This window comes from Drosophila albomicans, chromosome 2R, assembly GCF_009650485.2.
Source record: "Drosophila albomicans strain 15112-1751.03 chromosome 2R, ASM965048v2, whole genome shotgun sequence".
Lineage (NCBI taxonomy): Eukaryota > Metazoa > Arthropoda > Insecta > Diptera > Drosophilidae > Drosophila > Drosophila albomicans.
The window spans coordinates 33,836,547-33,860,898 of NC_047631.2; the positions used below are offsets into that span (position 1 = coordinate 33,836,547).

Genomic DNA, 24,352 nt, shown 5'->3' on the forward strand with positions numbered 1-24,352 from the left:
ACTCCCAAATTTATAATACCCTTCTTCCTTATGGGTAACAAGTATAAAAACAACGACAACGGCAACGACAAAGTCAAGTCGACGACAACAATAACAATAATAACAATCAAACTCGTTTTGAGTGGTTCCCATAATCAACAACAACGACGACGACAACAACGACAACGTCGTGTGAATTTTGTTTGAAGCGATCTCCCTCAACTTTTGGAAAGATTTCTTGTTGCCGCAATTGCAGTGGCAGCTCTTAACTGCGAGTACGAGTTGGAGTTGGAGATGGAGTCAAAGTTGTTGTTGTTGTTCTTGCTGTTGACTGTAGCTACTGTTGGATGTTGGCTGTTGGCTGTTGGCTGTTGCTTGTTGGAGTTGGCAGCACGAGCAACGCTGTGAATACTGTGAGTATTTTCACAATATTTCACGGATACGTGCGCATCGCTTTTGTTGGTCTCTGGTCTGGCCTCTCCTCTGGCCTCTCGTCTCTGGTCTGGTGTGGCAAAGCGCGCTCTGCCGTTAAATTGCGCACAATTTTGCCTTTTGGCTTAACAAACTGAACGCTCAATTGTCGACAGTGTGTTCTCTCGTTGCTGTTGCTGTTGCTGTTTGCATTCGCAGCGAGTGCAACATAGCAGAAAATTATGAGTTAATGGATTTTGTTTAATTCTCATACTCAACACACAACACACAACACAACACAACACACACAATTATAACAATTTGCAAAAGCGTTAACTTTGTTGACAACAACGTCAGCATTTCACGCGCTTCGCCACCAATTGACGGAGCATGAAAGTGTTGCCACCCGCCTCACAAATGGCAACTAATTGTGGCACTAGCAGCAAGCCATTTGGCAATTTGCAACCAGTTTCAAGTTCAATGCTGCAACACTAAACACTAAACCCAAAGCCCTAAATCCCCGCCTATAATTAATGTAATTAAATGCGGAAATTGTTTGCTGTGTGGCGCAATAGAAAACTCAATTGTCGCACTTGAAGTGAGGAGAGTAAAAGCGGAGATACTCTTTCCACTAGTAAGAAAACTACAGTCGAGTGTACTCGATTCTGAATTGTTATGCTTAAAATATACCGAAAAGTTACTAAAATATTCAGAAGGTCATATTTGGTATATTCATATAGTACTCCATTTAAAATATATAATTCTTAATTTTAAAATATACCAAATTATTATGCCACAAATATACTCAAATATACCGAAGGTTATCTTTGGAATATTCATATAGTACTGCATTTAAAAAATTACATTTTAAATTTTAAAATATACCAAATTAATATACCACAATAGTACTAAAATATACCGAAGGCTATCTTTGGTATATTCATATAGTACTGCATTCAAAGAATTACATTTTATATTTTAAAATATACCAAATTAATATACCACAAAAATACTAAAATATACCAAAAGTCATATTTGGTATATCAGGCCTTCTTCGATCGTCCTTCGGTGTATTTCGGTATTTTCATTTGGTACTACAATACAAATATTTAATTTTAAATTTTAAAATATACCAAATTATTGTGCCACAAATATACTAAAATATACCGAGGGCTATATTTGGTATATTCATATAGTACTGCATTAAAAAAATTACATTTTATATTTTAAAATATATCAAATTAATATACCACAGAAATACTAAAATATACCAAAAGTCATATTTGATATATCAGTCCTTCATTGATCTTTTGGTGTATTTAAGTATTTTTGTGGTATACTATTCGGTATATTTTAAGAATATATACCAAGAATATATATTCTTTATGGGGTCAAAGTTGATTCCTTTCGTCTGACCCTTCTACTCTTGGTTAACGAGTAAAATACTGGAAACAGTTAACTAAAAGTGAACTAAAGTGTTTGTCAGAGAATTTATTAGTCACTTATTTGGTAGAGTATTCACTCGTCTCTGTGTCTGAGATGAATAGCGACTCAGTCTAGATACTTGTCTGTACTTTGAGTTGGCAACACACACTCACGCAATTATTTGGTATAATTGCTTTCAATATGCGAGCTGGAAAATGAGGCAACCGCATGCGTAATTTGAAAATTGGAAAATAAATGCATTTGCCAAATTGATGTGCAGCTCGAAAGCGAGACAGCGATAGAGACAGAGAGAGACCGATTTAGCCCATTTAATCGATGTCGCGATAACGTTGCTTTGGCTTAAAATAAATTCGGGATTTGCGGGAGTTCAAAGAAATGCATTCTAATGCGATTTAAATTCAAAAGTAAATCCTTTTCGACGTGCTCGCATAAATATAATCGAATTAGTCCACACACACACAAACAGAGAGAGAGCGGTAAATAACTGAAAAATGCATGAATGGTCGAGCATTCAATTAATAATAATTTATGCATAAATTAATTTCATTAAAATTCTAATTTTTGCTACACAATTTAGCAGTCGGAATCGCCATTCGATTCAATTCGATTCAATTTAATTATTTCTCTGACGTTGGTATTTTGTCATTTTAAATATTTATGGGATTTTGTGTACTATTTGCATTCGCTAATTTCGATATTTTGCATTCACGAATAAGGCACATTTACCGCATACCCTGTTTAATTATTCATTCGTATATCAAATGCAGATTGCGGTGCATTTTGTGGTGCATCCTCGGTGTTGGCAATCTAAATAAATGCGGTGGCCAATAAACTAATCGTTGAGCATTAGAAATCGAGTGAGTGTTGTCCCACAATCAATTCGAAATGTTTGTCCAGCAGCAACAACAACAACAAGCGACCCCTTTGCCACATTTAATGATTTATTAATGGAAAAAATCAGATTAATGTGCGTTTAATTAAAAATGTACTTATCGAGAGACTGACTCTCTAAGAGGATTGCACGCATTACGAGTAAAGCATAATTTTTGGGTATGACAATTGCAGTTACTCGTAAGCTGATTAAGTGCTCTCTTTGAGTTTCACTTTGTGTGGCAGTTAGAGTATAGTTTAGTTCACTCTTTAACTGCTGTCCCATTATCACCTGAAGTATAATCAAATGCTTATTTGACACGTCTCGTTTATCCTCTCACCTTTTGCTGAAACGAGTTTCTGCCGTCTTCAGTTTATCTGCTTCCTTGTTGACGTTTTTAGACAACAGTCAACAGCAAAAAAAAGTGAAATTGCATATTTGCTTTTATTATAATAAATGCCAATTTAGCTGGCTGCCTGCAATTCAATTACGTGAGCACAGCAAAAATTTCCCTTTTCGAGTTTTCCCCCTTTTCTTGCTGCTGCATTTTCGCTTTTTTGTTTTTTGTGTGCAAAACGTGGCTTGGCTGGGCTCATAATAAGAGCCATGAGAGCCATGATCATGGCAAAGGCAAAACGTGAACATCGTGAATCTCAAACTGAATCTATAGCTCGCAAAATTGTTACGGCAGCAGAGCATAATTAGGCACAGCCGATGGCTATTTCAGCTATAAATTTTTGCGTTTATAGAAAACAAGTAAGAAAACTATAGTCAAGTGTACTCGACTGTGAGATACCCGCTAACCATTTGCAATACAATCATATTCTTGTATATTTTGTACTCTAAGGTATTTTTTGAATATGGTATAATATCGATATACCAAATATAGCATTCGGTATATTTTAGTATTTGCCGCATATTTTTTGTGAAAATTGCATTTTACTAATATACCAAAAATATACCAGAAAAATACTGAAAATATCACATATTTGGTATGTTCATATATCTACATATATCTATATGTATATACCAAATATAGCATTCAGTATATTTTAGTATTTTGCGACATATTTTTGTGTAAATTGCCTTCTACAAATATACCAGAAAAATACTAAAAATATCACATACTTTGTATGTTTATATATCTATATACCAAATATAGCTTTCTATCTTAGTATTTTTGCGGCGTATTTTTGTCATTAAACATAACCCAAAAATACTAAAAATATACCATCGGCTATATTTGGTTTGTTGATATGGTTCAAAATATACCATAGAGTACAAAAATATACCAGATTGTCAGCCAAAATATACCGGAAAATACTAAAAACATTCCGTAGACTATACTTGGTATGGTTATATATCGATATACCAATTATAGTTTTCGGTATATCTTAGTATTTTTGCGGTATATTTTTGGCATGTATCATAATCCACAAAATATACCCCAAAAATACTAAAAATAAACTATCGGCTATATTTGGTTTGTAGATATAGTTCAAAATATACCATAGAGTACAAAATATAGTATACCAGATTATCAGCCAAAGCAAAATTACAATAGGAGCTTTTTGACATACAAAAGTATTTCTTTTTCAATTTTTATCAGATTGCAATCAAATGTTTAGGAATCATACAAGTATAGGACATACATTTCCTGCAGGCAAAAACTTATAATACCCTTCTGCCTTATGGTTAGCGGGTATAAATACTCTGAGGAACACGGTTGTCCGATCAACGATGACGACAATAACGACTATCTTGCCACGTCTGAGTGAATTGGATAATTGCAGAGGCAAGAGGGCAAGAGTTTCCTGCATTGTCTTTGCCTTTGGATATCCAAACGTGATATTGCTTTTAAAAGCCAATGTTAATATGCGACCCATTATAATGGCGTCTGCCATCGACGAATATGGCGTATTCTTGCCAAACAACTGTTGTGCATTATCAGGCAACATAGCAAATGGCATCGAGAGACAGAGACAGGGAGAGAGAGAGAGACACATAATTATCAAACTGCAATCGCAATTCGAATGACAGCTGACAAGTCAAATCTATTGTTTGAGCTCGATTCCGAATTGAATATTGATTGCAATCCAATGGAAATTACTTAATCATTTCAAAGATATGAGAGAGTATCTAATTCACATTTGAACATAATCATAAATCAGAGAGAGAACAGGGCTTCAGTTTTGACTAATTGAAATGCTAATTAAACATGTGTTTGCTTTATTTGCAGTTGATGATTCGGCTTATTTGTGGCAAGCAGCAGCAATAGCAACAGCAATCGGAGTGGCATCATCCAATTGACAGCAGTTGGCAGTTGTTATTTGGTAAGTGCTCGTTCCTATTTCCATTTCCATTTGCATTTTCAGTTTCGGTTTCTGTTTATGTTTGCCTTGTTTTATGCCGCTTGTTATCGCAAACTGTTTAAAGGCCAAGCCCCGGCCAAATAGTACACGTAGTAGTATCATGCCTGCTGTCAGGATGGATTAGAAGTGAGGATGGTTCAGGGTTCAGGGTAGGGTAGGGAACTGTTCATTTGTCCGTTTGAAGCTGTCATCGGGGCATGCAACATTCACAAGGCTGGCATTTGCATGTGACACCCGAGAGTGGGTGAAGTGAATATGTTGAATGCGTCATGCAAAGTGTTGCATGTTGCATTTTAAATGAATATTTTATGGTCGACATCAGCAAACTGCAACTGCAACTGCAACTCGCAGGCAGGCTGGCAGCCTCGGCTTGTTCCTGATTGTTGCAGTTGACTGCGTGCGCGAACGCCTTAAATTATGCAACGCGTCGCAATTGCAATGCGTGTTGCATTTTAATGGTTGCACCGCCCTCTGTTCTCTGCCACTCGATTCCATTTTTTTTATGGCCCTTGGCTCTATGAAGTGCACTATAAAATATTTATGGCGTACGGCGCACAGTTCAATAGCTGGGCAACATCTTAAAGCCTTCGATCGAGAAGTGCCAAAAAGTGTTTATCATGCGTCGCCTTCAATGGACAGCACGATAGACAGAGAGCAGGCAAATGTACTCTATTCACATCACAGAAAATAAAGAATAGCAACAGGAGCAGAGAAACTGCCAGACATTCATCTCAATTTATCGTTCTTAGCCACATATCCGAGCAGATCGAAGTGTCGTCTGCGTATATCACAGTGCTCTAAGCCTGGCATATGCGTATCCTTACTCCTTACTCCCCCTCCCTCTCTTCTATCACCATTTGTTGCCACAGCAAACGAGTAATTTCACTTGACATGCAATTTTTTGTGTGCAGCAGCAGCAGCAACAACATCGTTCTGTGGGACAAACAAACAGATGTAAAGTTCCATCAGATAAGGTCTTCCATCCAGTTTCACATTTTATCTGACTCTCTGCTTCGTGTCTGTGTATGTGTGTGTGTCCCAGTTTTGATTATTTTGCAGGCGAAATAAAAAAAAAAGATAGAAAAGAGTGCTCGTATTTCACAGCAGCTTGGCTGCATGTGAATGTGAATGAAATGCCAAAACTAGGGATAAGTGGGAACATGGCAGAGGAGCAGCAGCATTACTTGGATAAATAAACAATCATTGGCACGCTGAACCTTGAGTGAATCAGTTGGCAATCTCCGATCGAAACTTACACACACATATCACAACCACAAACTGACACTTGCCTGACTGATTGCCAACAAACAAAAATGTGCATGAAGATTTCATTTTTAAATTTCATTTCATAAAATCGAACATTCTTCGACTCTTCTTTGGCTAATATTAAACCTAATCAGCTTAGGCAGAGCTCGGAGTGAATGCCTGGAATCTCTCTCAATTGCAATTACAAGTGCAGTTCAAATATTGATATGATGCGATGCAACAATACTTTTGAGTTGAGCTGATTACGTTGATTGCTCAGCTTTTGTCTGAGCTGGCTGTAAAATATTGCTGCATACTTTTGGGCGCCAAACACATGCGTTTATCCCGTTGCGAAATTGCTGTAAATCTAGACAGAAGAAGAAGCAGACATCCATTTGAATGGAATGGAATGTGGCTTTGTCTTTTTCGGTGCAAGCTTTTTGTTTGTTATGCATTTGAGAATTACTTAGCATCAGCACTTGGTTGCTTCACACACGCCACATGCCACATGCTGCTTGCCACATAAAGTTGGGGCTTCCCAATTGTGTTGAAGTTGCTGTTTTGTTACCATTTCATTGCTGCGAGAATTATCCGCTTATGCTAATCTGTCTTACGTTTCAAATTTTCTCTCTCTTTTTCCATCCATCTATCTTGCGAGTCTTTTACTGATTTCTCTCTTGTTCTCGCTACTGTCTGTGTGTGTTTTGGCATTGCCAGTTTCAGTGTTTCACGGATGAACAGATTGAGCCGGCTTTCGAGAATACAGAGCACAGCACATCCATACGAGACATCCATCTAGAGAGATAGAGAGAGTGTGCATAGAAGGTACTTGATGACCCTCTGAATTGTTGCCAGAGACTTCTTCTTCTTCTTCGTCTTCTTCGATGTCACTTGCTTCAAGGATATCGCTGGCAAGCAGTGTAAGTACTTCCGTTTCCGTTCCGTTCCTGTTCGTTGCTGTCGCTTAAACTGTTCCACAAATAACTCATCCGATTATGTTTGCCCATTGAGTTGACCAAAGTTGGTTTAGCTTCTTCACGTGTCCTTTTCTCCTCGTTCCTTGTTCGTTCGCTCGCCTTGCTTATAACAATTGTTATCGTTATCGTTGACGTTGCCGAGTTATCATTCCTCGTTCTCTTCTATAGCTGCGTTTTTCTACTAACACAAAAATGTAAAAAAAGAACTCACAACTCGTGTTGTTTGTTGCTCAACTTCCTTTGCGCATGAATCGCCTTGAGCGTCATGGTTTCTCCCAGAGCCAGAGCCAATCCAATTAACAATGTTAAACGGCCAAGAACAAAAGCCGCTCCCAGCTAAAAAAGCAATGAAAACCCCAATTGCAAATATTTCACAATTATTCAGGTTAAGCGAGGCAGCGACGCTGGCAGAGGCAGCTTGAGTGGAAGCGGCAGCTGCACTGAAATTAACGTCACTCAACGCAATGCCAACATACGAAGTCTGTTTGCGCCCTCGCCGGCATCTTTGGCCCAGCGGAAGGCGGCGAGACAGCGCAGCCAGAGCAGCGTTTGCCTGGAGCGGCAGCAATCGAAGCCGGAGTTGGAGCAGGAGCAGGAACAGAAGCTGGAGACTGCTGACCTGCTGATGAGCAGCAGCAAGCTGAGACGTTCCATGGGACAAATTGCGGGCTACAATGGGTATAATGCGAGCTTGAACAATGGCGATTATCAGGGAGAGCAGAACATACGCCTGGGGAGCAATAGACCAGCAGCAACAGCAACCGGAGCAGGCATAAATCAATTGCCAATGACTAGGAATCAATCAGCAATGAAACAATACAATGGCGTTAACTGCAATTCAATGGGCCATGACTGGCGCTCAGACAATGCGATGGACAATTGGAATGAGAATGGGAATCAGAATGGAAATGGGCATGAGTATGGCATGGAGTCAGAGTATGGCTTTAGCAAAAGGGACAACAGTGCAGTGCAATTGGCCACAGGACAGCAACAGCAAGAGAAGTGCGTTGAAGCGACGCCTCGTCGCCCATCGCTATCCTGGCACGAGCGAAAGAACTGGCTGGGTGCAGCGAGTCACTCGGAAAATTCTATTAACAGCAGCATGGAAAAACAGAAGCAGCAACAGCCGCAGGAGCTGCTGGAGCTTAAGTTGGCTGGATTCATGCGAAACAGCAGCAACAGCAGCAACAACAACATTGTTGACTATGGTAATGAAATGACCTGGGGCAGTGCAACAGAGAAATCTCAGACATTGAATCACCTGGAAGTACTCCAGGATTCGCCAGCCGCCAAAGCAGACCAAAAGCCAGCAATGTTCATGTATTCTGCAGCTGCAGCTCCGGCTTACAATTACTATGAGCACGAGGACGATGATGATAATGGGGATGCAGAGGCGGATGCGGATGAGGTTGATAAGTTGCAGCAGCGTCAAAGTGTGCACAGCGAAAGGTAAATTGACAAAGCTCAAAGGCAAAGGCAAAGCTGAAGCTAAGGGAAACTTTAAGTGAAATGAATTAAGCATGGATTTAAGCAGCTGAATTTAGCTTTTATTAATTTCGCTAATTTACAAGCAGCATTTGCATTAAACAGTTTGATAAGGCAGCAAAAGGGAAGAAGTAAGTTTGCTTACAACAAAACTGAATAAATAGCAGATGAATGAATCATTGTTTAATTTGTAAAGCAGCTAAATTCTGTGGAAGTTTTCCACGCTTTTCGTTTTGCTATTTTTCCAAAGAAAATACAAACTGCAACCTTGACCCTGTTGGTGAATGAAATCAAAGCGAATCGATCGAATCGAATCGCAACAGTTAGACATTTGCATATCGGATTGCAATTGGCTTGAGTTGCTTGCTCGATTGCCTGATTGCTGTTGTTGTTGTTGACAGTCGTAAGCAGCTCAAGTGCAACTGCTGACAACAATCGAATCGAATCGAAACGAATCGCATTGCAAATCGATAAGTCTTTTGCCCGCCCGCCACTCTCGATTTGTTTGGCAGCAACAGCAACAGAAAAAGCAGAATGAATGACATTCTTCAACCTCATTGATGCGTGGCATGCAACAAACAGTTGCCACTCTGCTCTGCTTCATGCTGAATGCATTAAGCGTGTCAATTTTAGCTGTTGCACAATCGCCATTGATTTGATTTCGAGTTTTTTGCTGATTTGCGAGTCAAGATTGTGCGGGTTACGCGTTCGCTTTTGCCACTCATCGAACCAAATTGCCAAACACAGAGTCTTTTCTACTATATATATAGTTGAGTGGGAATTGTATCCAAAAATCAATCATGCGTAGCTAGAAGAGGGGTGGTGGGGGGGAAAATGCATAATCTTGTTGTCGACGAGTTCACTGACTGTCAGCTAATTGAGCAGGAGAAAGGTAGCGGAAAACAATTTGTCATTTGATTGAAAGTGAGTTTGATTTATACTGCGAATACGATGATAATGAGGCCAACAAGCGAAGTCAATTCCTCTCTACTTTAAACAGTTCTGTTGCCCTCGGTTGACCCTTCTCCGCCTCCTCACCTCTTCACTCTCTCTTCTTCTCGTTCTTATCTATGTGAATTATTTGCTCGCTTCGCACGTTCTTCACATGTGCGGATATTTTTAGTGAAGAAATGAAGATATTGAACTCGTTTGCCCTTAACTCTACTTTTGCTTTTTGCTTTATTATACCTGGTATCTACATAGTAAAAGGGTATTATAACTTTGTGCTTCTATGAAATGTATGTAATAGATAGATGGAGGCAACTACGATCTTATAAACTATATTTATATTCCTGATCAGCTTCAACAGCTGAGAAGATCTAACTATGTCCGTCTGTCTGTCTGTCCGTATGCACACATACATCTCAGAGTCTATAATAGATAGAGATAATATTTTTGCGATAGCTTATACAATAATATAATCTAAGTTTTTATAATTCCTAAAAATTTGTTTGTGACAATCTGGCATATTTTAGCTGAAAATCTGGTATATTTTTCATTATATGGTATATTTTGAAAGTGATACTATATCAATATACCAAATATAATCGTTGGTATAATGTTAGTATTTTTGTGGTATATTAATTTGACTGAAAATCTGGTATATTCTACACTACATGGTAGATTTGACCATATAAATATACCAAATATTGCTACTGCGCATCAATATACCAAATATATTCGTTGGTATTATGTTAGTATTTTTGTGGTATATTAACAATCTGGTATCTTCTACACTCCATGGTACATTTGACCATATAAATATACCAAATATTACTATTGGGCATATTTTTAGTATTTTTTAGTATTAAATTGGTATACAAATTAAAACAGCATTTAATCACAATAGGTAATCTGGTATATTTTGGCTGAAAATCTGGTATATTTTTCCCTCTATGGTATATTTTGAAAGTAATACTATATCAATTTACCAAATATATTCGTTGGTATAATATTAGTATTTTTGTTGTATATTAATTTGACTGAAAATCTGGTATATTCTATACTCCATGGTACATTTGACCATATAAATATACCAAATATATTCGTTTATATAATGTTAGTATTTTTTTGGTATATTAATTTGACCATATAAATATACCAAATATTGCCATTGGGTATATTTTTAGTATTTTGAAGTATTAATTTGGTATACAAACGTTAATTTGGTATAAAAATTCATACCGCACTTAATCACAATGGGTAGCGGGTATCTCACAGTCAAGCACACTCAACTGTAGCTTTCTTGTTGTTTTCTCTTTTTATGTGATTAATAAAAACAGATCTGCAAATTGCAAGGGAAATTGCTGTCACTCACTTAAGTTGTTGCCGTTGCGTTGTCGGCAATGTATTAAAGCGAAGTTGTTGTTGCTAGTCGCTGTTGTTGTTGGTGTTGACGTTCCCTCGGTCCCAGCCATCGAGCCATTCCATCATTAATACACCGCATCAGTTTAATTTAATGCAACGCAGCAATTTTATCAAACAGCAGCAACAGCAACATTGACAACAACAGCAACGTGCAGCGATAGCAATTGCTATTAACACTCTCCCCTCAATCACTCGCAGGGCCATTGTGGCTGTCGCTTATCACACGTCGTTGTTGCTATACTCGATATATATATATATATAGTATGTGTGTGTCTGGTATATATACTTGTCTTTGAACTCATCGTTGCCATTTGCTCGGGTCACGTTGCTTGCAATTGCTGACTGACGTTGAAGTTGCAGTTGAAGTTGCAGTTGCAGTTGCTGCTTAACGTGGCAACCTCGTCGCTGTTGCTGTCGATGTCGATGCCGATGTCTGGAGTTGATTTGATTGTTGAATGGTATCTCTGCCTTCCCCCCTGCCCCCTGCTTCAAGTTTCTTCAGGTCTCGCTTCCTTCTGGATGTGCCTGTCAAATCGTCATCGCACCGAGCGCCTCGTGATATGCAACTTTGATAGGCTGCATCGACGATTGCCAATTGCCAATTGGCACAATGTTTGATTTGCTGTCTGACAAGAACTCCCTCCTCAATGGCAAAGTTTAATGCAATGCAATGCAGTTGATCCCTCTCCGATTTGCGATTTGCTGTGCTGTGGGTAATCTGAAGGCGCCTTTGTCATGTTATCTGTCAGCCATCGCCTCTAATCGCCAATTTTTGACAGCAATGAGCACAGCCGTCAAATTTGAACTCGTTCACAGTCTGAGTTTATGCGGGCTTTACGTAACTGAAGATGAGTCAACTCATTGCATGATTAATGCACAGCGAGAAATATAGATTATAAAAAACTTTATTTAACATTTTATCGATCTTAAAAAGAACAATCTTGAAATAAAATCTTAAATCAAGATTTTTATGCTAGATTTCTTTGCAGATTTTCGATGTTGATTTGAGAATGAAACTTCTTGGTTATATTTTGACATTCAAGAAATATAGATTATAAAATTCTTCATTTAACATTTTTTCGATCTTAAAAAAAGAAATCTTGAAATTAGATTTTTAAGTTGAAACAATCTTATATCCAGATTTTTAGGCTAAACTTTGAATTTTAAGATTATATGCATATTATGTTAGGATTTAAATCTTCATTCATAATGTTTTAGATTGAAAAGGATTTTGCAAATCTTGAATTCAGATTTGTTCAATCTAAAAAATAAAGAATTTTGTTCTTGTTTCTTAAAATGTTGGAATTCCCTTCCTTTAAAATTAATTAAATTTAAACATCCAAATTTAAGATTGTTTGATCTTGATTTAAGATTTTGCTTTCTAGGTTCAATCTTAAGATTTGTCCGTTCTTGAGACAAGATTATGATATTGAATTTCAAGATTGGGAATCTATTTTTTTTGTGGATTTTCGATCTTTTTGGTTTTTTTTTAATATACAAACATTCTTGATTCAAGATTATATTCTTGATTTTAGCTCTGTTTTCATTCTGTGTGCAATGGAAATGTGTCTTTGGGTTTGCTAATGCAAAGTGTTGCTTCAATTAAGTGTTGGAACTGAGTTACAAACACTGCTCTTGTTGTTATCAGCTAGCAAGCAATGTTGGCTTTTAAAGTGGGCTAGCGACAAGCTTCGTTAACTTTGCCCTGGCTATCAGTGGCAGCAGCAGCAGCAGCAACAACAATGAGAACAACTCGCGTTGTTATGCTTCTGACTGACACACACACACACGAGACAAATGAAAAAAGAAACAAGTAAGAAAGCTACAGTCGAGTGTACTCGACTTTGAGATACCCGCTACCCATTTTAAATAAAAGAAATATATTTTGCGGTATTTTCTCAAAATATACCGAATATACTGCAAAAATACTAAAAATATACCAAATGGTATGTTTGGTATATCGATATAGTACACCATTCAAAATATACCATAAACGGCACAATGTACCAGATTGTCGGCCAAAGGAACTCCGACCCTAGTAAGTAGGCATTTTTGCCATACAAAAGTATTTCTTTAATAACTTCGACATTTTTTATCTGTTCGCAACCAAATTTTCAGGAATCATAACTACTATAGTTATTATTATATATACCAAAATTCGCAACTCTAGCTTTAAAATTACGCTTGTTATTCGATTTTTTTTGATTTGCGGAGGCGGAAGTGGGCGTGGCAAAAATTTGAAACAAACTTGATCTGCGTGCAAACATAACAAATGCTGTCGAAAAAAAATTATAGCTCTATCTCTTATAGTCTCTGAGATCTAGGTGTTCATACGGACAGACGGACGGACACACAGACGGACAGACACACAGACACACAGACGGACAGACGGACATGGCTAGATCGTCTCGGCTGTTGACGCTGATCAAGAATATATATACTTTATAGGGTCGGAGATGACTCCTTCTACCTGTTACATACATTTCCTGCCGGCACAAAGTTATAATACCCTTCTACCCTATGGGTAGCGGGTATAAAAAATATGCTTGATGCAACGAAAAAATTGTGCGCCAGACAATAGAAAACAAAAGCGACGACGAACGGCTGGCAAAAAAAAAAAAAAAAAGAAATGGACTCTGGCGCATTTCCGGCAGCAGTCAACATGGCGAATAGCGAATAGCGAATACCGAATGGCGGATGGTCGTGACGCCGTTTTATGCGCCACATAACCCAAAAAAAAAAAAAAAAAAACAGACAGACAGACAGAAAGGAAAGCATAACAAACCCAAAGCCAACTCTGACAGGCTGTTCATATTTTTACTGCAGTTGGAAAGCGGAGTTTAACAAGTTTGTCAAGTCGGCCATTTGTTGTCCCCTCTAGGATTATGACAGCCCAATCTCCGCATGTTCATGTAAGATAATCACATTTCGCTGTGCCACATGAATATGCCAATTGCTCTCATTTTAAAGTCTTTAACTTGCAGTCGATTGATTGTTCCTCGATTGTCGATTGTCGAACTGTGGCTAATGCTGTTAGCTGGCCAATAAAATTCCCTTCGGTCTGCACACAGATTGTTCACAGTTGGTTTTATTGCATTCGCTTGCGATTGAGTGACTCTCTGCTATCGTTTTGCTAATAAAATTCTCTCTCCTCTCTCTTTCAGCAGCTGTGCGCAGTCTGCGCCGCTTGCGGAGCGCCTGCAGCGATTCCGGGAGCGACAGCAGCGTTACAACATCAGCGCTGATATCAGCAACGACGACGACAACTTCAAGTTATCAGCTGAACAAATAGACGTAACCGTTGCCAATTTACATAGGCAGCAGCAGCAGAACAACAACAATAACAATAACAATTGGCAAACCGCAGCTTGGCATTCGATTGGTGTCAGTGCTGCGTCTGCAGTTGATGCCGCCGCATCGCGATATTCGAGTGACGCGTTAGAACAGTCGCAGCCACAGTCGCTGTTGCTGCCACAGCCGAGCGACGGTAGTGAAGCGGCATCGGGGGCATCTGGGGCGTCTGGACCGCGACGACGTGTGCTCATCAAGCGTCGCATTGTGCGCTCGACACGCGTCCGTTCGCCTTCAGCCGGCAAGCATCCTGAGGAGGAGTTGAAGCCACGCGAACGTCAACAGCCAAATACTCGACTCGGCTGGCTATCAAGGCTGCGGAATTTCAGTTTCCGAGAGCCAAACACAGCACAGACTCAACATCAAATAGAGAAGAGCAAGAGGAAAGCCAATTCCCCCCTCGATTCCCCCCTTGATTCCCATACTAATCCCATTATGGCCGTCCTGCGTACTATGAAGCTTAAAGAGCGCCTGGCTATTAGCCTCGGTGCAACGCTCGTGCTGCTCACTCTGCTCCTCATTGTCGATGTGCAAATGGATTTCGGTGTGGCGAATCGCCATCTGCTGCAGCAGCAACATCAAAAGCTACGCTTCGGCAACACCAACAACGACTACAACGAGTTGGGAACAGGCAACACAGCAGGTGGAGGAGGCGGAGGCGGTGGCATGTTGCACGAGTTCAAACGCAAGTTCCTGCAGAAGAGGTGAGTAGCGATGCGGTTGCAAATTGTTTTTGTTCTTTATTAAAGCTGCTCTCAATCAACTACAAAATTGAGAGCGGGTGATTGAAAAGCTAACAAATATGCTAAGGATAAAGGTGTGAGCATGGAAATTGAGTGCGTTTAGAGATCATCTAATTTAAGTTAATGAAGAAGCAGCTTTGGGTAGAGAATTATGCAAGCAAAAGCGATATGATAGGGTGTAAAGGAAATGGTTATTATATGGGTTTAGTATGAAGGAATATGAATATTTATACAGTTACTTTAGTAATGAAAGTATGACAGTAAAAGGAACATGTATCAACAGTTTATTCAAGAAATTTATAGAATAAGTAATTTAATTCACAAACTTTGCTTAACTGCTAATTTTGTGATCAGTTTTGGTTTAGATTGTTAGACAGAGGATTATAAAGACAGAGCAATTATCAGTCATATTATTTTATATCTACTCATTCTGTAGGAGATGATTAAATTTATACTATTGAAGAGTATTTATGTGTAGATAAATATGCAAGAAAGAGCAACACAGCTTGACGTAGATGAAATGTTTATTATTTGGCATTATTTGGAAAGAACATAAATATTTAAATGACTATTTCAGCGGTGAAAACGAAAGTTAAAACCGCATTCGATTGATGCTTTTTTAACACTAGTTTATTCCAGGAATTTATAGAATGTTTGACTCAATTAACACAGTCTTTGTTGAACTGCTATTTTTATGATTATTCAAAGTAAATTCAGACAACAATACGATTTCAAAGATAGAACGACTATTAGTGACGTCATTTGACAGCTACTTGTTTTAAAGGTTTTAAGTATCAGATTATTCTACATAAAAATGTTTGCTATGCATGTCTGTATAGATACAACATATATAATGAAATTAAAGAAGAAAGAACATTAATGAAGAAATTAATACAGAGCTAGCTTATCTGTTAGTAGTTAGGTAAAAATTCAGTGTTAAGTTAGACTACAAAGTGTTTGATTAATGCGTTAAGAGGTGCATATTGTAATGATGCAATTTAAAATATATCAATTTATTAGATTGAAAGATTTATTATTGAATCAGTATAACAACAACATAACAACATACTATATTATAGGGATCTATTCGATATGAACCTCAAGCTCATATTATAAGGACGTAGTTACTTATTTACAAGGTGCTCAGTATAAGCTTTCTGAGCATAGGAATTCTGTATTGTATTATTAATACAACATAAGTATTCATATGTCCAAGTGAACTCTCTCCACAAAATGTCTGCTACTCTTATCACAAATAATTGTAATGCAACAAACTAATCGCTCAATGGAATCCTTGGTAATGCGAAGTACTGAATTCGTTGCTGTGCAATCGAGTTTAATTTTCAATAATGGGTTATTTGATAGCACACTTTTCGGCATCTGTTCGGACCTCTACTGAGGACTCTCCCTAGATTGTTGCTAAGCCAACCGCACGTCATGGCCAGATCCCAGAGGAGCTTCGGCCGCGCATTGTACATAATTCAATTTAGCAAATGCAACAAAAGTTGCAATACAAAAGTTGTTTGGTCTGGCATTAAAACGCAATTTGCTACTAGCTAAACGTGCTGCGGGAGGAGGCAGAGCTTAGGATGTTGCACATTGTGGAAAGTTGCAGCAGGTACAGTGAAACCTTTCGTTAAGTTAAATCTATTTCGAAGCAGAGGAAGTTTAATAAAGACAACTTTTGCTACTCAGAAATTGTAGCATAATTAGATAAAAAGAAAAAGAAATTGTGCTTCTTAGGGAAGTTATACTGTAGCAGTTACCTGTGTGTGTGTGTGAGCTCATAGCGGGGTTGCATTTGCGCTTTTTACGATGACGTCGACCTGCTGCTCCTGCGTTTTTCTTCTTCTTTCCACCAACATAATCGCAGGGAGTGTGTGTGTGCGTGGGTGTGTGTAGGTGTGGGTGTGTGTTGCTCTGCGGCTGGTGGTTGGCGGAAGTTATGTAATAAAGCATAAAAAGTGACGCAGCAAGACGCAGCAAGATACGCTTGCCAAGTCTCAAGACATTCAGGCTGCGCCCAGCCAGGCAAACAGGGAGCAAAGCAGGAGGAGGAGGGAGTTAGGAGGAAGTCAGGAGGGAGTCAGGAAGGCAGTCAGAAGGGCGTCAGGCAGTCTGTCGAGCCGTGAAGGCGTTCACGATACACCATTTGCTTCTCTGGTTGGTTGGTGAAACTGACAGGGGAACATAAAACGCCAATATTTTGCTAGTAAATATTTAATTAATTCATAAGTCGGTCGCCTGGTGCCGTCGCCGTCGCCTGTAAAACGGTTTCCACATTTCCGTGTTCCGTGTTTCCCTTTGGAAAACTTTGTACAGTTTGTTCTCCCTCCATGTCCGTCCCTTTGTGCTGTGTGGCAAATGCAAAATTATGATACCTCAGCTAAGACAGTGTGCAGTGCAGTGTAATAAATTCTATTAAAGCATCCCGAATTGACGGCTCGCGATTTATTTTGAATTATTTATTATTTCATTTCGCATTTCAACGTGATCATCGCGATGAAGCTTTAAATGTTGTTTGTAATTTGAGAAACGAATATAAATATGGGGTATTACTTTGATGAATTATACGAGAGAACATCGATGTGATATTTAGAGCATTCAGCTGGGCAATAACTAATCTTTAACTATATCAAAATTGTTACCAATAATCTATTTGATTATCTGCGATTTTCTTCTCAAACACTGTTGATGACTAATGTGCATGTAAAAACAGCGAGTATTGCAATTGTATTTTAATAATTATAGAAGAAGGGTATTATAACTTTGCTCTTGAAGGAAATGTTCTTGTCTGTCTGTCTGTCTGTCCGTCCGTATGAAACACTCAAAGTTAGTCGCTTTGGCTGACAATCTGATATTTTTTTTTTGTACTCTATGGTATATTTAGAATGTAGTACTATATTAATATACCAAATATAGGCTTCCGTATATTTTTGTATTGCTGCGGTATATTTTTGGTATATTTGTAGAATCTGGTTTTATTGAAAATGGAAAGCTGGCTCATACCAAATATAGTTTTTAGTATATTTTAGTATTTTATGGTATATTTTTTGGTATATTTACCATATCTTTAAACTTGTTTTATTAACGCGATATATGATAACACTTATCATAAACATCGATATCCACACAGTTCGTTACTAAGCTCTTATATACCAAATATAGGCTTTAGTATATTTTTGTATTTTTGTGGTATATTTTTGGTATATTTGCAGAATCTGGTTTTATTGAAAATGAATATAGGGTTTCTCACAAAATACCAAATATAGGCTTTGGTATATTTTAGTATTTTTGCGGTATATTTTTGGTATATCTATCATATCTTTAATCTTGTTTTATTAACGCGATAAGTGCTAACACTTATCATAAACATCGATATCCACACAGTTCGTTACTAAGCTCTCACTAGAACAGCTCGTCATTATGCTCCCTTTTGAGGCATAGAACATTGCGACTGTTGATTTACATGGCAACGATCTGGGGCAAATGTCGGCTGCACTTGACAATGCAGCAATCGCTTAATTAATCGCGTTGCATGTCCAGTTGAAGGCCCGTGAGCTGAGACCAAAGGCCGTGCCACCTGCTTTACGCATGTCACGTGACAGTTTAATGAGCAAAGCTGTCGCATCGATCTGCGGCAAACGGCGGTGCAAATGTCACAAATGTATTTTGTAGTTGCCCCGTTGTTGCATCACGTAGTCGTTACTAAACAATACCAGACTAGGAGGAGACTAACAGACTAAGCTGCCACGTGGCTTGTTAGCCAGCGAGTAATCTGACGCTGTCCACAAAATCAATTTCAAGCATTGCATAAATATCAAAAATTGCAAAGAATGGATAGAATGGGAAAAGGAGAGTGAGGCGAGACAAACAAAAGTAAGCTTTTAATTCTTATTGCCGCATAAAATGCTATTATGTGGCATGCTTCATGCTTGCCAGCTTCTTGTGTGTGTTGTGATGGCATTAAATGCGTTAAATCTGCTGAAGCTCGTTATGAGATATTCGTAATAAGCCTTGCGGCAAAGATAACTCAGAAGTGGCAAGTAGAGAGTGAGACAGAGAGAGGGAGAGAGAGAGAGCAAAGGAGGCAGTTGCGGCTGTAAAGTTTAAAGCTTGCTGGTAACTGTTAATTGAAAAAGTTTCGCACTTTACCTGGGCGCCTGCACATGTGGCATGCCTCCTTTTGAGTGACAGCCAGAGACAGCAACATAACACAGACATCCTCTCACCTGAGGGTGGCAAGCAAGAGGTGGAAGGAGGAGGAATATATCCATTGGAGCGCACGCATCGCAAATTGTTGCTGCAACAATTAAAAATTTAAACGACAATGTGCAAAGTTTTGTGGCTAAGGCAAAACAATTTGCACTTCTTGATTCGAGTTCTCAGCTCAGTTGAGTTCTCAGCTCATCTCAGGCTCAGCTCAAGCTCTTCACTCAACTCAACTCAACTGAACTCATCTTGGAAGCCCTTCGCTTAATGATGCAACACTCCTTTCGGGCAACAACTCTTGTTGTGTCGCATAGGCATATTTGAGATTTGCAGAGATTTGAGATTCATTTTAATGGCCAAAAAAGCCAGCACTCAAATTACGATAGAAGCCAAAGCTGCCACTCCTCGAAATGAAATTGAAATTGTGCTAACGAGCAACTGCAATTTGCTGAGCATCTTGGCCAAGGTTAAGGTAACTCTGACAACAGTCACAGCAACAAGAGCTGCTGCTCCATCAATGGTGGCAACTTTAGTCAAAATCTAAAAGTTACTAAACCTTAATATAAAACAGTTCGGCCAACCAAGCTGTGTGTGTGTGTGTGTATCATATTATGGGAGAGCACAAAGTGCAGCAACTTTATTTCAGTTCTAAGCACTGCTCAACTGCTGCTTATTTCACTGACAAAGTACAATGGTCAAAAGTCAAGGCAGAGCAACGAAATAATTATCAATGTATTTATAGCAAAAGTTGCTGATAGTCTAAAGTAATTAAAATATATTTTTAAACTCATGCAAACGCTCGACGTTGTAGGTCAAAGTATTTCAACTGATGAATGACTTTGTATTGAATAAAATCCATTAAATATTGTATATAGAGAACTAATTGTAAACTAATGGATGCTCACGATTGTGAAACATTTAGTTTAAATGTCAAAGTTCATATGTCTGTCTGTCTGTCTGTCCGTATGAAAACCTACATAGATCTCAGAGTCTATAAAAGATAGAGTCGAAATTTTTGTTGCATACAATAATAATTATAATTTTTATTATTAAATTGTAGAAGTTATTTAAAAAATACTTTTGTTTGGTATATTTTGCACGCTATGGTATATTTTGAATGTGGTGCTATACAAATATACCAAATGGAGCCTTTAGTATATTTTCCGTATTTTTTGTAGTATATCATTTCGGTATATTTTAAATCTTAAAATTATATATTTTGAATGTGTATTTGTAGTATATTGCGGTATATTAATTGAGTATACTTAAAGTTTTAAAATGATATTTTCAATGTAGTATTATAAAAATATACCAAATATATTCTTCGGTATATTTTTTTTGAGTATTTTTGGGGTATATTAATTTGGTATATTTGAAAATTAATACACTCAACTTAGCTTTTTTACGTGTTGACTTATTTCGGGTGGCATATTATGATGATTGCGCATTTTGAAAAGTTTCTTTTCTTTTAAGAGCATCCGTTTTCATTAGATTTCTGGTTAAAAATGATCTCTAAAATATACATTCGAAAGTGCAGAGTAGTAAAGGATATGAGAAATACATGCAACTCGTCAAAGTAATTTAAAGGTTGTTTTGAATCTCATTTTAAGAGATTAATAACTTTGTATTGATGACCAAGAGCACTAATGGCTTACTAAGGCTTGCTCGCAGTTGCGAAACATTTAGCTGAAATGCCAAAGTTCTTCTGCTGAAACAATAAGTTATATTTACTTAGAATTTGCCCAGCATAATTGCCACTTTAGGCCACTGTGCAGCCTCGACTTACGGCATGCACTTTCCATCAAAAGTGCTTGTAATTTTGGTTTATTGCAGCCCAGCTGCGTATGTGTGTGTGTGTGTCTACGTGTAAATGCGTGTGGGCTTTAGATAGCTAAGTCCTAGGCAAAAGTCAAAGTTTCAACTTACCTTGTGGAGCATGTCCTTAAATGCTCAACTTGAGCCACTCGGCTCTCGTCTCTCATCTTTCAGCTTTCAGTGTTCAGTGTTCAGGGTTCAGCCTTCGTTCGGTCTCTTGGCCGTTTTCCATTTGCTGCACAGTGCATCATAAACTGCCACTTGTGAGTTGCAATTAAGTGTAAGTGGCTGGTCCATTGTCAAGTGCGCCTCAACGTCAAACTAATTATGGCCTTCATCTTATTTTCTTTCGTTCTTTTTCTTTCTTTCGTTGCAGCAACTCTTCTGGCTCCAAGGAGGCGTCCACTCAGGCCCAAGCATCGGGCAGTCAAAATGGCGGTGGCGGTGGCACAACCAGCGGCCAAGAAGCTGTCGTCGCTGGCTCAACGCTCTCGACGCGGAAGCCAACGCCACACGATCGCTACATCGATCTGCAGAAGCTGCTGCTCAGCGATGAATATCTGCACGTCATTGTGGACAATGCTCCAGATGTGTCCGTCAACAATCCGACGCTGGGCGAGATGCTGCATCGACAAGTGGGGTGAGTGAATGATAGTTAAAGAGTGTGTCGAGTAGTTAAGTGCGATTCGTGATTTGTGATTTGTGTTCCGAGGATTGTTAATGCCAGATGAACGGAAGCTGGACGAAAAATTCAATTTCCCTTAAGCGGAAGGCATAATGCTTAGTGTTTTACCTTCCTGACTTTGGCTTTGGCTTTCGCTTCGTTCTGCTTTGGTTACAGTCTCGCTTAGATTTGCCAGGCACGCGTAGCAGCAACTGTTGTTGTAACTTTTGTAATTGTGGGGTAGCAAAGCCAAAGCCAGACAACCGAGTAGACAACCATTCACCTTCTCTTTCTCCCAAATCATTCCAATCCCAAATTCTTCCTAGGCAATGCGATGCGGTGTGTGTGTGTGTGTGCGTTTGAAGCAGTTACGAGTCCTTTTGGCTTTGGTGAAATTGAAATGATTTTTATTGAAATTTACGCTCCATTTACGTGACACATTTACGTTTTAGATATTTGCTCTAACGTTAACGTTTACGTCTTGGCTGTCTGTCTGTCTGTCTGTCTGTCTCCCCTCCGACTGTGGTTTGGTGTTGTCTGATGCCACTCGCTGATAACGCTGATGAGAGTTTAGCGCAATGTTACAGTGTGTGCTTGTCTCAACATTGCGTATACGTAATTTCATATGAGCGCAATCAAATAAAACTGCAATAAAGAAATCAATGCGGATTCCCGTATCGAGCTGCTTCAGACTTTTCTGACTCGCAGCTTCAGCTTCAGCTTCAGCTTCTCTTCCACTTAGTGCAGCAATGAAATTTATTTCGCTGCGAATTCATTTGATTTCCTTGCACAGTAATCAGCTTAGGTACATTCCTTTTTCTCCTCTACGATTGTTCATGCTGCCTTTATCAAAATTGAAAACGTGGCGTATGAGTGATTTCATTTGCTCGAATAGTTTAACAGTGAAAAGGATGAAAAAAAAAATACTCGTACTTGTAATGATAATAAAACGCAAATGGGGGAAAATGCAAAGTGGTTAAAACTTGTCAAACTGAAAGTATGTTGTTCTAGGCGTTGTTTGCCGTTTGCCTCCTGGAGGCGGCTGTTTGCCTTTGCGCTCTTGGCATTAGCATAAAAGTGCTTGATTTTCTAATTTATCGCACATCACCGAAACGGAGCCAAAATGCTTTTTTGCGCTGCACGTAGCACAAATGCAAATTTCATTAACAAGCAAAATTGCCATAGCACAAAGAGGCAAAAAATCAAAGAAATAGCAAAGTGTATGTTAGTGTAGAACATGCATCATGTGGTAGAAATGGAAATACACTTACTTTCCACCAAGCGCGGAGTCATAAGTAGTCTTAACAAGCTGCAAAGTCCTATCAAAACTCAGATTAAAATTTCAGCAACGTTAATGCTATATAGAAAAGAATGAAACTTTGTGGCAAGATTTCGCACATCTGTTGCCACGTTGTGACAAAGTTTATAACAATGTGAGGATACCTTTTCTGGCTGGCGAAGGCTTTAGGATATAGCCTAAATTGGATCCCAAGCATAGCTTCTGCTGCCATCAGAGATATCTCATTAAAATTCTGTCAACTCGCTGCCGCTTGCTGCTTTTGTTGCCAAGCGCGTGCCGAGCTCACTCCGAGCTCGTGTGGTTGGTTTAGGCCGCCTTTTGTCTTGGCTATGCATGCTGAAGATATTTACGAGGCAGCAGCGAGGGTGGCGCAAGTGGCAGCTTTGTCAGCACTTTTGCAACACAGCACTGCACTGCACTGCAGCCAGGCAGCAGGTGATTCTCTATCTTCATCTCTTTTGCAAAAAAAAAAAGAAATGCAACTACTCGTAACACGAAAAAATGCAAATTTCCCCTAAAAATTATAATATGAAATATGAGACAAGAGAGAGAGAGAGAGAGAGAGAGAGAGAGAGAGAGAGAGAGAGGAGCACAGTGGGTCGCGCGCTTCTCCATTAGCTGAAATATAATTACAAAAATTTGTGCTTGTTAGAAGAACTGACACAGCGAGTGCCACTGATTTACCATAAGCCGCAATGTCCCGATGTCCTTTTGGCCTTCATCGTAGTCGTCGTTGTCATCGTTGTTGTCGTTGTCGTTGTCGCTCTTCTCTTCGTCACGTCTACGCGGTGGCGTGCGTTTAATTAGTATGACAAATTTTTAATTAGCCTGCAATTGCGACCGCGTTGAGCTGGGACAGCAATCTTATTTCGAGCGAATTACAAACCAAGTAACCGAAAAAAAAAAATGAAGAGAGAGAGAGCGAAAAGGAAGAGAGAATTAAGCCCGAACTGCAAGTTAAGCAGCTGCTGTTGGCCCCGGCTCAACTCCTGGTCCGGATGCGACTGCGGATGGCGATGCGGTTTATACAGACGCGTCGTAATAAAAGACTATGCTCAATGTCGGCGAGTGTGTAAAACTAAAGTGCGCTGACATTTTGCGAGTTCCCAGTTGT

At 39.0% G+C, this 24,352-nt stretch overlaps 1 protein-coding gene across 1 annotated transcript in view; it reads left to right on the plus strand.

Annotated features, from left to right (window-relative positions):
* LOC117576526 (uncharacterized) overlaps nucleotides 1-24,352 on the plus strand; it is a 76,625-nt gene that overhangs the window by 35,802 nt on the left and 16,471 nt on the right. The window contains exons 2-6 of the mRNA XM_052007183.1: nucleotides 4,947-5,040; nucleotides 7,048-7,244; nucleotides 7,687-8,750; nucleotides 14,321-15,208; nucleotides 21,651-21,914. Of these exons, the coding sequence (XP_051863143.1) occupies nucleotides 7,209-7,244; nucleotides 7,687-8,750; nucleotides 14,321-15,208; nucleotides 21,651-21,914 (2,252 nt within the window). The 5' untranslated portion in view covers nucleotides 4,947-5,040; nucleotides 7,048-7,208. The remainder of the gene's footprint in view (nucleotides 1-4,946; nucleotides 5,041-7,047; nucleotides 7,245-7,686; nucleotides 8,751-14,320; nucleotides 15,209-21,650; nucleotides 21,915-24,352) is intronic.